The 14,514-nt window shown below is 35.8% G+C and overlaps 1 protein-coding gene across 1 annotated transcript in view; it reads right to left on the reverse strand.

The window, feature by feature from the left end:
- The window catches only part of LOC113232154 (43 kDa receptor-associated protein of the synapse homolog), a 30,616-nt gene extending 16,348 nt beyond the window's left edge, over nucleotides 1-14,268 (reverse strand). The window contains exons 1-4 of the mRNA XM_026466792.1: nucleotides 14,086-14,268; nucleotides 4,781-4,875; nucleotides 1,881-1,996; nucleotides 399-481 (exon numbers count right to left, since the gene is read on the reverse strand). Of these exons, the coding sequence (XP_026322577.1) occupies nucleotides 399-481; nucleotides 1,881-1,918 (121 nt within the window). The 5' untranslated portion in view covers nucleotides 1,919-1,996; nucleotides 4,781-4,875; nucleotides 14,086-14,268. The remainder of the gene's footprint in view (nucleotides 1-398; nucleotides 482-1,880; nucleotides 1,997-4,780; nucleotides 4,876-14,085) is intronic.
- Nucleotides 14,269-14,514: the final 246 nt, after the last annotated feature.

Raw genomic sequence — 14,514 nt, forward strand, 5'->3', positions numbered from 1 at the left:
TGTGGCCCTTCTTCTGCGCCGGCAAATATACAGGAGAGTACCGTACTCGGAAGCGGAAAACCTGAGGTCTTAAGGCACGATACCACGACCCGTACTAAATTTATGTACCTTTTTTTATCTTAATTTTAAATTGTAATTTATTTTTTTATCATATAATTAATTCAATTTTCGGATTCCTTGATTTAATTTTCTACCCTCATAGGGAAAATAAAACTAGGGAATCGAACCCGGTACGTAATAACAACCACAAAATCAAAGTACAATTTAAGTATTAACCTAATTATAACCTATTTTTATTACCAACACTTCATGGATCCCTGTTGTCCGAAATTATAAATCTTTTATTATTATTGTTTACAGGGAGTTACCATACTAGTACCTAAGTGAGAATTACATACCCGGCGGATCATCAAGATGGTGTCTAGAGGGATCAGGCGAGCTGAGCAGCCGCGTCGCCGACAGCTGGTGCGCCGGCACCCCGCTGGAACGATAACACAGAGACATCTTTAGGCTGCGGTGCCATCAGAGATGTGCGAGGTAGTTAGGCGTTGTGAGGATGTGTAGCGGTGCTGTGAAACGGTGCGACGATGAGTCGCGGACTTTTTTCAGCAGTGCGCGGGTAGGCTGCGGTGTACCTCGCACACATTCCTCGCTCGCAAAACTCGCACACATTCCTCGCTCGCATCCGTCCCACACATCTCTCGCTTTTTGCATGTAGAAATATTTAGCTCCGCTAGCCCTTTTCCACCAGAGCTGCCCTAAGCGAGGCTAAATTCAAATTTAAATTCAAATTCAAAATAATCTTTATTTCATAGGTAAGCATTATTACACTTGAAATCGTCACAATAGTTAAACTCTACCGCTCATTCGTAAGGCAGATTCCCCTGAGAAGAATGAGCAAGAAACTCTAGGGGTTGCTCTTTGTAAATAACATTTACAATTTTTTTTTTTATTTGAAACATCAGAGATCGAGACTACCTCCATGAGCTAAACGGGTTACTACCACGGATTTTTGTCATCCAAGTACGCAGAAGTTGTATAATAACCTTTAGGTTGTTTAAATTAAATTAAGTAATTCCATTGGTCGATTTTCCCTCGCACATCTCTGATGGTAACGCAGCATAGCACAATATGAGAACAGAGGAGAGATAACCTGTAAGTTCTGATGCATGAGGAAAGTCGTTCATTGTTATAGTTTATTTAGCGTTCCTCCTACGGAATAACAAACTAATGGATGTAATTTCAATCAAGCGGCATTACGCAGTATCAAAACCGGTGTCGCCACACGCAAGCATTTGTATTCTTGCATTACACTACTAAATAATAGATAAGTGCCATATAATTATCAAATGATATTAGGCCTGTTAAACAAAGGTTGTTTAGATTACTGTGGGGTAATTTTCCAAATAACTTCAATTGGTTTGGGTTGATTTTTTTTCGGGACAAATCCCGAAAAATTATATAATTTCGAAACAGCGAAAAATACTTTTATATTGGCTCCATCATTTTCGTTTAGTAACTTCAACTTTTCACAGATGTCAACGTCAAATGTGGAAAAATATAGGAAAATTATCCGAACAAATATTTAATTTTCTGAAAAATATGATTTTTCAAAATGGAAACTTTCCCATGACCAAACACTAATTATGATAGATATATCATAACAATGGCTACAAGGGAATTTCCACCAGTTCGTAAGTCCGTGATTCCTCTAAATATATACATGAGTGAATTTTATTTTGAAATTTTCTCCTTTTTTATCCTTCATGTAACCTTCACCTTCACCTTCTATGTAACCAAGGAAATGAATTTCCTCATAATGCCGTCTCGTACACACGCGGCTTAAACACAGGAGTTAAAAAGAGACATGTGTGTCTTACCCAAGGAAGTCGCGTGACTCGATAGAGTCCCATGACATGTTCCGCGGGTGCAGCCGACAGCGTCACCTGTTTGAGGGGTGCATGTCGTCGTCCAGTTCGCACACTGCGCGAACTCACTGGAATCGAGAGAGATAGATAATTAAAAATTTTCTAAAGTGTGGTAGCTAGTTGTCCCTATAAAGGCATGGTAAAAGTATTGATTTCGTATTAGTGGACAAGTCAATCATACAAATTATTATTATTTTATGATACCAAGTTGAAAGGGTTGTAACCCTAACTAGCCGTGAACAGGTTCACGGCAATGAAACGGGCGCCTTCCGGTCCACAAAATTTATTTAAGAAGTAAAGTTTAAAGAAAGGGCTGTAACAATAAAAAGGTAAATGTAAAAAAACAGTATAAAACACTCCCTACACTTTATTATTAAGGCACTTACCCCTAAATGGGCCGAGTAACTGAATTACAGATTTAGGTACACGAAGGCTGTAGACTTATAAATTATTACACATGATTTAACTTATTAAATGATTACAAACGTAGTAAAGAACCAGAATTAGCGATTATTCGCGATGGAATTTGGAACAGCTCCGAATGTTGTGGCGGTCGAGCTGGGAGTCACCGTGGTACGAAAACAAAATGAGAAAGTGAAGGAAGATGGAACAATTCAAATTTAAAACTTAAATACATGTAAAATAAAAAATAAGAGAACTAAGTTATTTAGGAGAAAGTGAAAACATAATGTTGTAGAACCACAATGGAAAACATTTAATGAGGATCCCGATAATTAACGAAGACATGGCTCAAAGGACTTGTATCCAAGCCAAAACTCTTAATAAAAAAAAGGTACATTATACGTAATTTTCTCTAAAAGTTCAACGGAATCAATGTCATCGTGAACGAGCTTGTTTATAAAGATAGTATCTTATGAAATGGCGTCTAGAAAGCGTGTACATTATGTCTTTTTACACTATCTTCTTAGTCAGTATAGCAACAACTAGAGCTATAGTCCTGGGATTTCAAAAAAATATTTTAAACTCTTTCTATTGTATTTTGATGAACAACATACTGAGGGTTCCAGACAACACTTCCAAACTCTAAAATACTACGAACGTAATGGGTGATAATAATATTTTAAGTGTACCTTTAGCAAAAAATTTTCCTAGGCTTTTCCTAATCTTGAATAGAAGTTAGAAAACATTACATCAGCCATTCCCACATTCGGTGTCCTCAGCCTAATTACCGTAGCCATTGTTTTTTCTCGCTTAATGTACCCAATAACATTGAAATATGAACAATTTTAAGCTTAACTATCAATATTTTATGGAAACGGTAGTTAGATCACCGTTCAAACATTCTTAAAATTAGATCTAATTATCGTTTCCATAAAATATTTGTTTCTTAACTAGACAAATTACACGTTTCATTGTTATTGGATGTATTAAGCTAGAAATAATGGCTACGGTAATTAGGCTGAGGAAACCAAAATGGCTACGATAATTAGGCTGAGAACGCCGAACGTGACAATGGCCGACAAATACATAATTTTCTCAAACATGCTTGGAAATGTTTGCAATATTTTATAACGATATTTTTGCCATAGCGCCATCTGTGAGAAATATACGAAAGCTTTTCTTTACTCATCCAGGTACCTTTACAGCTACCAGCGGCTAAACAGTGATGTCGCTTTAATAACTGTAATATTATGAAGTTTTATTGACTCTAAACATTGACTTACAAATAAATGGACAACGGGTATAATACAAAAACCACGAAAATAATGTCCCAAGTCAACCTATTTAAACGTAGTGCCATCCATGTAAAGGAATATGAAAAAGCTAAAACGTTAGATTTAAATTGTAATGTCATCGCAGTACTGTCTAATTTTGCTTGCTTCGCTGTCAGTCGTACAAACGAAGACTAAAGCGTGAATGACGCTCTGTATACGATTTTAACGCCCTATAAGTTCGGACACTTTTTAGCGCGGACCCGACGTCCATATAATTGTAAGTGACTTTTTTATATAGTAATCTTAGTACAGAGTACTAAAAAAACCGACCTCAAAAGTACGTGGAATTACATCTATTTGCCAAGTTTTATTGAATTATGAGGATGTTTAGTTCGCCACTATAAAGGACTTGACACAGGAGGTAATAAAAATCGGTTCTTACTACTCAAAGTATATTGAGAGAGAAAAACGCCTTAAATTGGAGAATAGCAAAACCAAGCATTAAAATAATTGCTCCTTAATGAAAATTCAGGCGCTATTTATAAAAATGAATGTTCATGCGTGATCAGCCACCCTTAGAGGTGGATGATTTTCTTCAAAACGAAATGGGACCACTATGGAAGTACCCCCTTTCCAACAAAAAAAGAATCATGAAAATCGGTTCACATATACCGGACTTATCGCGTAACATACATACAAAAAAAAACATGGAGTCGAATTGAGAACCTCCTTCTTTTTTTGAAGTCGGTTAAAAATTGGATATCATTGTAATAACACATCGTGAACTCCATATTAAAGTACAAAAAAAGTGAACAGTATTACATAAAAGCATTTTATACAGGAGAATTTGTAGAGGCTGAAGCCTTAACTAGGTTACCTTGTGTTTTTCGTCATTAGGCCTTCACCTCTAGAAAACCTGTGCCTCTACCATGAGATTACATTGACAGTTATCGTCCGTGTGACCGCTAGGGGCGCTGCATAATTTGTCATATAAAATTGTGAAGTAATTTAAGCAATCGCCAGCGACAATTGTCACAGTAAACTCGTGGTAGAGACACAGATCAATATTACAGTACGTATGACGTGTAAGGAACATGTTTGTGTGCATGCGTAAAAGGAAGAATAATTTAGCAGCTAGGGTGTGTCTGCAGATTGTGGTCGAAGAAAATAACCTACCTGAAACAGGCAAAGCGGAAACCAAACGAAAATTACTCCGAAATCCATGCCTGGGCTGTATAGGTCGCCATCTTCTTTTACGGTGGTATCACGAACTGGAATTAAAGACAATTTTCGAATATTTATCTGAAAAAGAAGTTAATTTTTAACAGACTTCAAAAAAGGAACTCTCAATTGAATTCGATGCTGGAAAGGTAAAACGAGTAATATATAGAAATCTTTATTACTCATCTGTAATATTTTCCAAATGCACGTTAGATGTTTAGTATTCAGGTTACAAAAGACCTTACAGACTAATGTACGTAATAATACAATAAAACGCCAATGACTAATTATTATTTACACGTATTGTCTACGACGTGTATATGTGTGTGGGTGTATATGTTGCGTAATTACTCCGATACTTGTGAACCGATTTACATTTTTTTTATAATAAGTAGGCAGAAACAAGCATACGGCCCTCCTGATGGACGGTCACTGTCGCTTATGAACGCGTGCAACACCAGAGGCGTTACGAGCGCGTTGCCAACCCTTTAGGACCCTTATCAAACCCAAACCCTTTTGAAGGACTACATGCTGTTTTCCAGCGGGAAAATCCCGACGGGAAGTTTATTCCACAACCTAATTGGACGTGGTAGGAAGCTCTTCTGAAACCGTACAGTGTGAGATCGACTCGGCCCCAGAGTGTGAGGACGGACTCACTGCCGGTGGGGAGAGGTGAGACGATAAAAATGTTGCTGTTGGCATCATGTCAAACAGTTCTTCAGAACATTGGCTATTGTACATGCGATAGAACAGACATGGGAAGGCAAAATCTCTCCTCGAAGACAGTGGTTCTATATTGTTAAATATAAATTATTTATTATTTTGTTGGAAAGGCACCTGTGTAGTGACCCCATTAAAATTTGAAGTAAATATTCCCTCTATGGTTGAGGATGAATTCGATTTATTGAATTTCACCCACTTCCTGTTAACCGTATTCAATAAAATTTGGCAAATATAGATGTAATTCCATTAAAAAAGTGGATAAACAAACGGTTTTTTGTAAGTTATAATTATAATTATTAATTACATTACAATATTAACCCATTCTTAAGAACCCCAAGTGGCAGATAAATTTCAGTTCTAGAATTCCTAAAAACGAAACAGTGTTAAGCAGTAAAATATGTAAAATGAACAAGTCCAATAATAAAAAATGATGATCGAACATTATGTTTGAATACCAAATATTAATTTAGTATGCTTTAACCATTGACTTACAATTATATGGACGTCGGGTCCGCGCTAAAAAGTGTCCGAACTTATAGGGCGTTCAAATCGTATACAAAGCGTCATTCACGCTTTAGTCTTCGTTTGTTCGACTGACAGCGAAGTAAGCAAAATTAGACAGTACTGCGATGACATTACAATTTAAATTCAACGTTTTAGCTTTTTCATATTCCTTTACAGGTCACTACGTTTAAATAGGTTGACTTGGGACATTTTTTTCGTTTTTTTTTGTATTAGACCCGTCGTCCATTTATTTGTATGTCAATGGCTTTAACATATAATAGTGTTACCTTTATAATTTATCCAGTCGATCAGCTAATATAGACGGAACAATTAATATGTATAGTAGACATAAAAAAATATCGTTTAATTAAAAAGTGCACATTTACAATAAATAGATCAATTAATATTTTTGAGGATCAGATAATAATATCCCATTAAAATTTTACATTCAAAAATATTACTCGTATTATCTTGAATTTCACACATTTGATTTACAACACTATTCTAATAGCGATGTGATATTATGTTGCACATTTCCACAGAGTTAAATTACCAACATTTTTATAACTTTACAATTTGTACTGTGAAAAGCGTCAATACTAACTAAGGTACACTGGACGTCCTTGTGTCTTCCCCGCGTGACCGGTCACTATTTCGGTCGCAAATTAAAAAAGGGCAACCGGTCACGCCCTAGGAATATCTACTTTCAGAGTGTTGTGACCTTTTTAGATTAATTAAAAGTTTTTAATTTACTAATTAACTGTGAACTAATGAGAGCGTGGAAAGTTCAGCGGGAGAACGGTGTCAACAAATGTTTCGAATGCTAGAGGCGGCATGTATCTATAATAATAACAATAAATCAGTTTATTTATTACGTTTTACAAAACATAATAACAAAAATATACTTTTAAGTTTTTGTTGTTCTATTTCAATTGTGAACTGGCAACCGGTACTATCTCAATTTTGACAACTTTACACGATGAAGAAAAAAATTGTTTGCGTCATTTATATAGCATCTGATTTATTCACTAAAAATGAGTAATTTTTAAATGTTTTTATTACACACACACTACGTATTTTTATTAACTAAATGCTATATAAACGACGCAAACAGTTTTTTCTTCATCCTGTACAGTTGTCAAAATTTAGATAGTACCGATTGCCAGTTCACAGTCGATTTGACACTTCTTAGTTACAAGCACAAACATGCAAGTGTCCTCCTAGACGACTCCCACCCCAGTCCTGCAAAGAGTTATTTATTATTACCGTTTAGAGCGGTCTATTTCAATCTATTTATTTTTGTATGAAACTAAAATCCAATGTACGAGTAGAAGTCATGGAACAAACGTTGTTGTTTATGATGTTAGTAACATGCGATATCGTTAGTATTTTAAAAATATTTAAATAAAAAAAACCGACTTCAGTATTTCGTGGAATTACATCTATTTGTGAAGTTTTATTGAAACCGGTTACTGGAAAATGCATGAAGCCGGATTCATCCCTTAGTTCGCCCCCCTAACTGCATGACAGGCAGGAGACTGCTCACACACTATCCTGTACATGGCTCACGCATGGAGTCTCGCAGGACACATTGTAGGATTGCAGAATTGCTTGCACACTACCATTATGTTAAGAATCCTACATTACGCGTCAGACGGTTGCAATGCAGGATATTAAACGCCCCCTATTTAGAGGTGGTATATTTTCTTCGAATTTAAATTCGACCAACACTGCGATAACCTCTTTCCGGATTCACGATTGCCGGTCGCTTAACATTTATATAAAAAAAACAGTCGAATTGAAAAGTTCCTCCTTTTTTAATGTCGGTTAATAACCCCGTATAGGTAAACTACTTACACACTGACGCTATAAATTATTTATTTATTTATTTTACTTTAATTATAACGGACACAGCAATTACAATAATTAAAGATACATTATACTAACATAACAACTTAATAAACACAACAAGATTAAGTACCATTCAAGCATCACACTCACAATAGCGTAGGCATCTTAACAATAACAGTGACCATCCATCCGCAAACAAGTCGCATTCAGGGTTGGTGGCGAGGAGAGAGTTGAGGGCGCACAGGGAGCGCGGTATGGGTGATTTAGTGCGCGCTACGGTTCGGCACCACGCGGTGGCCATCAACTGGTGTCTTCTAATGCGGTGGTAGTTGACGGGGGCAAAGAGTCGACACAGCACATTATGCGAATCTGGGGAATCTATATTGCCGCGGAGAATTTTGCACATAACCACAAGTTGGTGTTTCATTCGCCTAACCTCCAGCGAGTTATATCCTAGACAACCCAGTACATGTTGGGATAGCACCCATTGGCACGTTTGTATAAATATCTAAGAAACGCTTTCTGTATTTTCTTTAACATAATACTATATGTGCTTTCATGTGGGTTCCACACACACATGGAGCTCTCCAATTTACTTCGCACTAATGCATTGAAAAGAAGTTTGATCACGGAGGCACTTTCAAAATCCTTCAGTTTCTAAGGATGAACCCTAAACGCCGAAAAGATTCCTTGGCAAGAGCTTCGATGTGGTCATGAAACGTTAACCTCCGATCGAAAACTACACCCAAATCTTTTATGACGGTCAATTGAGTTACGCTATCTCCACCTATATTGTAGGCATAAGTTATCGGATGCCTTACCCGAGCGAAAGTCATCGCATGACACTTATCAGTGTTAAATTCCATAGTGTTCTCTAAACTCCATTGGTGTACCGAATCGACGTCGCGCTGGAGAGCTATGCAATCCTCCACCGATTTGATCTCCAGGACGAGCTTCAGGTCATCAGCGTAGAGCAAACATTGTGCGTGGCTGAGAACATTAGGGAGATCGTTCACCATGAGCAAAAACAGGAGAGGGCCAAGTATAGAACCTTGACTTACGCCGGAACGCGTATTATAAATAGCATAACACGTTCGAGGTGAAAAGTATTCGTGAAAACGACATTCGATGGATCGAGCTTTTAAGGCAGTGGATTCGAGTTACTTGGAGTGCTTAAGTTTCCAGATAAGAGCGGTTACATACGGCGAGTAGCGCTGCAAACGCGATGCAATCGCTAGGCGCGATACGGACGCGATGCAAACACGATATAAACGCGATGCAAACGTGATGCAGGCTTTAAATTAATTAACTGATTTATTTATTTAATGTATTTATTAATTATACTTTTAAATTTACAATTAACAAAACTAAAGATTGTGCATAAACCTATACAGATTTTTCGTTCATAATTATTTAACATATTTTCTAATGGGGCTGACATGTTTAATAACGATCAAAGCCTCTAAATAAATCAAGAGTAAAAAAAACATAAGCGACCGTATCGATGCAATTGCCGATAAATCCGAAGTGTAGCGATGCAATCTCTCGTTTTACGAACGCGCGTTTGCATCGCAGTTAAAAGCCGCCGTGTGTAAGCACTCTTAAAATACGTGTTGCGTAAACGTAGTTCCATCCATTTTTTTGACATTCTATCATCACTTTAACACGATTGGACGTGACTTACAATTTTTAACCCCTGATGCAAAAAGAGGGGATTTATAAGTTTAAAGCCTTTGTCAAGAGAATGGACTGATTTTTAAAGCGGTTTTTTTTTTGTTTGGAGGCTAATTTAATCGGGCTGTAGCTATTTAAAGACCATTGGCTCTTTATTCGAGGATCTCAATTATAAAAGAAATTTTTATTTTACTTCCATTTGTACGATAGACTTCAAATTTGGTACTGGGTAATTTTCATAACTAACACTGTTCACGTGCACGTGACGTAAACAGACAACCTGACCGGACATTTGCTAAGTGATGACAATAGACTACTCAGCAGTGCAATGACCGTTCTGAACTAGGCTGCTGAGTAGAGTAGTTAACTTTATGTATACATTTAAAAATAATATTGTTTATAGTCACACACACGTAAATACCGTTTTGTATAAATAGCTTAAGTTTTGTAAATAAAACCCTCTTTGAATTCAGACATCAACGCTGTCTTATTGACAACGGAGCACTCCTGACTACAGCATCCTCTCACTGCGGCCAAGACACCTTTAGCCGTTAGCTTATCTGATCAGTCTTGTGAGTCTGTGAGACTGGCACTGAGAAAACCATTTCCTAAAGCACCCTTATCCTCCCCCCTTTCCGTCTGTTGCCTTAGGTCGCACGGTGACAGGCTTCCCATACTATTTATATAAGTATATATTCCGTAGCGTATGGTTAGGGCTAGGCTGTTAGGTAGGCAACTAGGGTTGTTAGTGATAGTACAGCTTTTCCTGACCACTCATGTATAGCCAGCTAGCTACAGCTAGGTAGTTGACTGTACAAACACCATAATTATTTATGGTTTATCAACCACTTAAAAATAACAAATTTTTATAACAAAAGTAACGTATAACTGCATATTTTATTGGAAGTCATGGCAGTGAAAAGGCGCTGGCTCAAAGAAATGCCGCAGTTTCCCACTACGCTGGTATTCTGGCAGAACAGTGTTTAGAGACGCTACTTATCATCTCAGACGGTTCTCAGGCGTTATCGTTTAATTAAGTATTATTGTTTCATATCTCACGCTCGATCACTCGTCATCTGTGAGATCTATTCATGAGAAGAGAATCTATTGCTTCACTCAGGGAGGTAGGTACAGGTACCTCTACAGCTACCAGCAGCTGACCTACATAATAGTTAATTTTTTTTCAGTATGATTTATGATGATTTTGTTTTAATATTAAAACAATTACAATTTATTTTCATTATTTATAATTTATTACATTATTATTTAATATCTAATACGACGGAGAAATCAATTTGAATAAACTTCGTTACATAATCTATCGATAAAAATCTGAGGTGCTCTATAACGAAAACACAGCGTTCATGAAGTATTGCGTTTTTTTGTCAGTGTTTAGCCTGTCAGTAATTAATGAACTTCATAGGCATTTCTTCTGCAATTCTATGTAATCGATAAATTTAATCAATGTGGTCATTGTGAAAAAAATGTGTTACAATATAAAACTAGTAATTAATGTAAAAAATGGACGTATAAATGGAATGTAATTCCATTCTTGTTTGGTATGTTGCCAGACCACATATTTCATGGAGTACTTGACGCGGTGAATTCGATAATGCAAATGATTTCATCGATTTGAAAGTAGTGTTTATTGTGCGACGGTTGTTTTGTACTTGTACCTTGACAGAGGGGATTGCCTATGAATGACGCCTCCAGTCCTATATGCTCTAAGGTCTAAATATATGAAGCGGCTGTATGGTGGAACCTTTGCTAACCCTAACAAATGGGTTAAAATTTATTATAAAAAACCTACATTAAAATATATTGCTTCTATTTCATTATTTTATTTACTCGTAACAGGATCCTTTTTTGTGAATTTGTTCCACTAGTTTGTTATAATTATTAATACAAAGGCTATGCTGGCTATTTCCGTGGTTTAATTGTCAAAGCGTCTGTCACGGTTTGTTAATAGATGCACTAGATTCCGATTCGGCACTCTTCGGTCTTTTAACCGTATCGTTCGATTGGATATATTTTGAAATTTTTATTGAATTGATATTCAATTATTTTTTGTGAAATTACTCCACTAGTTTGTTATAATTATTAATACAAAGATCGAACACTCAGAAAAAATTCCTTCGATCCGGCCGGATTCAGGATTCAGAACGTTCCGAGTTAAACGTTCAATTCGAATGCGGATACGATATCTTTATCCAACAGCGTTTACGGAGTTAGTCGGTGAAATAGATTATAAGTAAACTGAAAATCCTGTTATATACATTTTAAAGATTTTAAATGATTTTAAATATATGAATGCATTAATATAAATTAATAAAATTTAACAAAATCTAGAGTTTATTTAAAATAATAAGATATTTTGATATTACATTCTTGCTTTGTAAACAATAGGACGTTCGGTAACTTTCATTCGATAACTTTGGTTCTGACTAACGTTTGTAGCTTTACCGGTCGAGATGTTCGAGTAATCGTACGGGTGTGACGTCATTTCGGCTCGGTTTCGAATATAACAGTTTGATGTTCGATTTTGAGTGCTGTGAATAGATATGAAGCGAAATCGGTCGACAACTAAGTTACCGTAAGGTTCTGAATTGACCCCCTGGTTCGAATCCGGCCGGATCGAAGGAATTTTTCCTTATTGTTCGATCTTTGTTTTAATAATTATAACAAACCAGTGGAGTAATTTCACAAAAATAATTGTATATCAAGGTGGAGAAATATCCTAACATTAAATAAACGTGATTACAATATTATTACAAATAATTCCACGAGATAAATTATTTACGGCCTGCTGGCACTAGAGGTCTATTTTTAGGAGGAATATGTGTAAATAATTTTATTACACGTATGATTGTTAATTGCCACAAATAAATTTAAAAATAAATAAAATAAAACTTCAGAGAACATGCCAAAGTAGCACGTCAAAATTCAATGTGTTCAATGTCACCGTATATTAATTTGCAGCTAAAGTGTAAGTTTTCAGGCATCAAGTATATAACCAAATACAGAGACGAAATGTCATTTAATTTGTTTGAAAACTATTCTGCCAAATCATTACGGTGACAAATGTGCTCCGATTGGCCAGCCCGAATTCGAAACAATTGACGGGTGTCACTTCAAATCGACCAGTTTAACTTAAGCTTTACTACAATGAACGAAAATTGAAAAATTACATATGTAATATTTAATTACCGATGAAATGCGATTTCGTTTGTTTTATAATTAGATGTTTTGCTGTTTTTCCCACACCACCGAATGGAACAGCCCTCATTGTTAGAGATATTATCTTTATTACAATAAAAACAGATTTTTTTTGGAATAACGTAATGTAATATTTCAGATTTCTAATTTGTGATTTCAGCGCAAACGAGAGTTGATATTCAAAAATGATATAAGGCCCGTTCGCCTGATAAGTTATCAGGCATGGGTGGATGGCACTTATTTCGTCTCTATTTCTGGATATATACTCGATGTTTTCAGGTAGCAAAACGTAATTTTCGATTTAAGGGCTGCCAACACTGATGCAGAGTGTACCTACACCAACATGCTGTAATGTAATGTCCGGTGTTCCATTAGATACGTTTCCGTGTTTTGAAACGGGACATGACTAACGTCACCATTATTTTTCCCTTAGAGCTGAACGCCTGTTTTATTATTGTTTTAAAAATAAAGCCCATGTTTTTACGATAGTTAAGAAATTTGTAATGATTAAAACAATCTAGAAATATCTAGAAATACCTTTCGGTTTTGAAGGGAGAGCTCCCTGATCCTTCAAAACCGGAATGCAGTAATGTTCACATTTATAGCTCGACGGCAGAAATTAATACGGTGACAGTATTTCTCTTGACGAACTTTTTCGCAAGGAACTACTGCTAATAAAACTCAAGCCTAGTTCAATGTAAGTTGAAAAATTCTCATGATTTCGAAAACATTATGCGACATCTTATTATTAAAATTACTTTTATCACTTAAGATTTTCAAAAAAAGAAAACTTTCGAGTTTTTTTAAAATATATATACGTCAATCTTCTTTTTATATTAGTTGTAGTTAGAAATAAAATAACATAAATAAGATTACAAATGACCTAAATTATTACCAACGTAGGTTTACCTATTTACCTAAATAAGACGACCTAGGTCAACTAGATTTATCTACTAGGTAAATGTCATCGTAAAATTAGGTCACAGACTCGATCTTTAAACACTAGCCACAATATATTTAAAACACCTACTCAAGAGACATATTCACATTATCAATTATTTAATTCCAAGCAAAAAAATCTTTTTATTATAAAAAGAAATTAATATCCGAACATAACCTAACCTCTAAAATGCCACTTAGTTAAAAAAAAGACTTATCTAAATTTAAAAAATACCGTAGTTCTAAATTCAAAAACGATGGTTGTCTCGATTGTGTTATTGCACAGCCAAGTCGACGGAAATTCAAAAATAGAATTCAGATTAAAAAAGAAAATGCAGAAAATCGTTACTTACTCGTGTCATTTTGCAAACGGCCTGCGCGTCTCTTGTTCGAACACAAACTGTGGTTTTGTCACTTGATTTCTGGGTTTTTCCACTATATGGAATGGTTTGTTTTCGTTCAGTTTTTCGAAAAGGTGTTTTATTGTTGGTTAATGGCGGCTACGTCCTTGCTGCGGATCACACCCCAATCAACGGGGGATGTTGTGTTGAGGAAGAGAGAAATATGTGGAGACTGTATAAGATTTTTTTTTATTTAAAAGCTAACTAAGCTAGCTAAGTTCCTTTGAGAGTTTGTAATATAGATTTCTGAATTTAAATGTTTGTATTATCATTACAATACATGTATCATGGTTATTTGTAGAGATATAATGGGCTAACATAGAACGCGTAAACAGGCTTTATAAAAAACTCAAAATCGAAAATACTCATGTCTCCCATGTC

The sequence above is a fragment of the Hyposmocoma kahamanoa genome, unplaced genomic scaffold, assembly GCF_003589595.1.
Source record: "Hyposmocoma kahamanoa isolate Upper Pololo Valley unplaced genomic scaffold, ASM358959v1 67, whole genome shotgun sequence".
Classification (NCBI taxonomy): Eukaryota; Metazoa; Arthropoda; class Insecta; order Lepidoptera; family Cosmopterigidae; genus Hyposmocoma; species Hyposmocoma kahamanoa.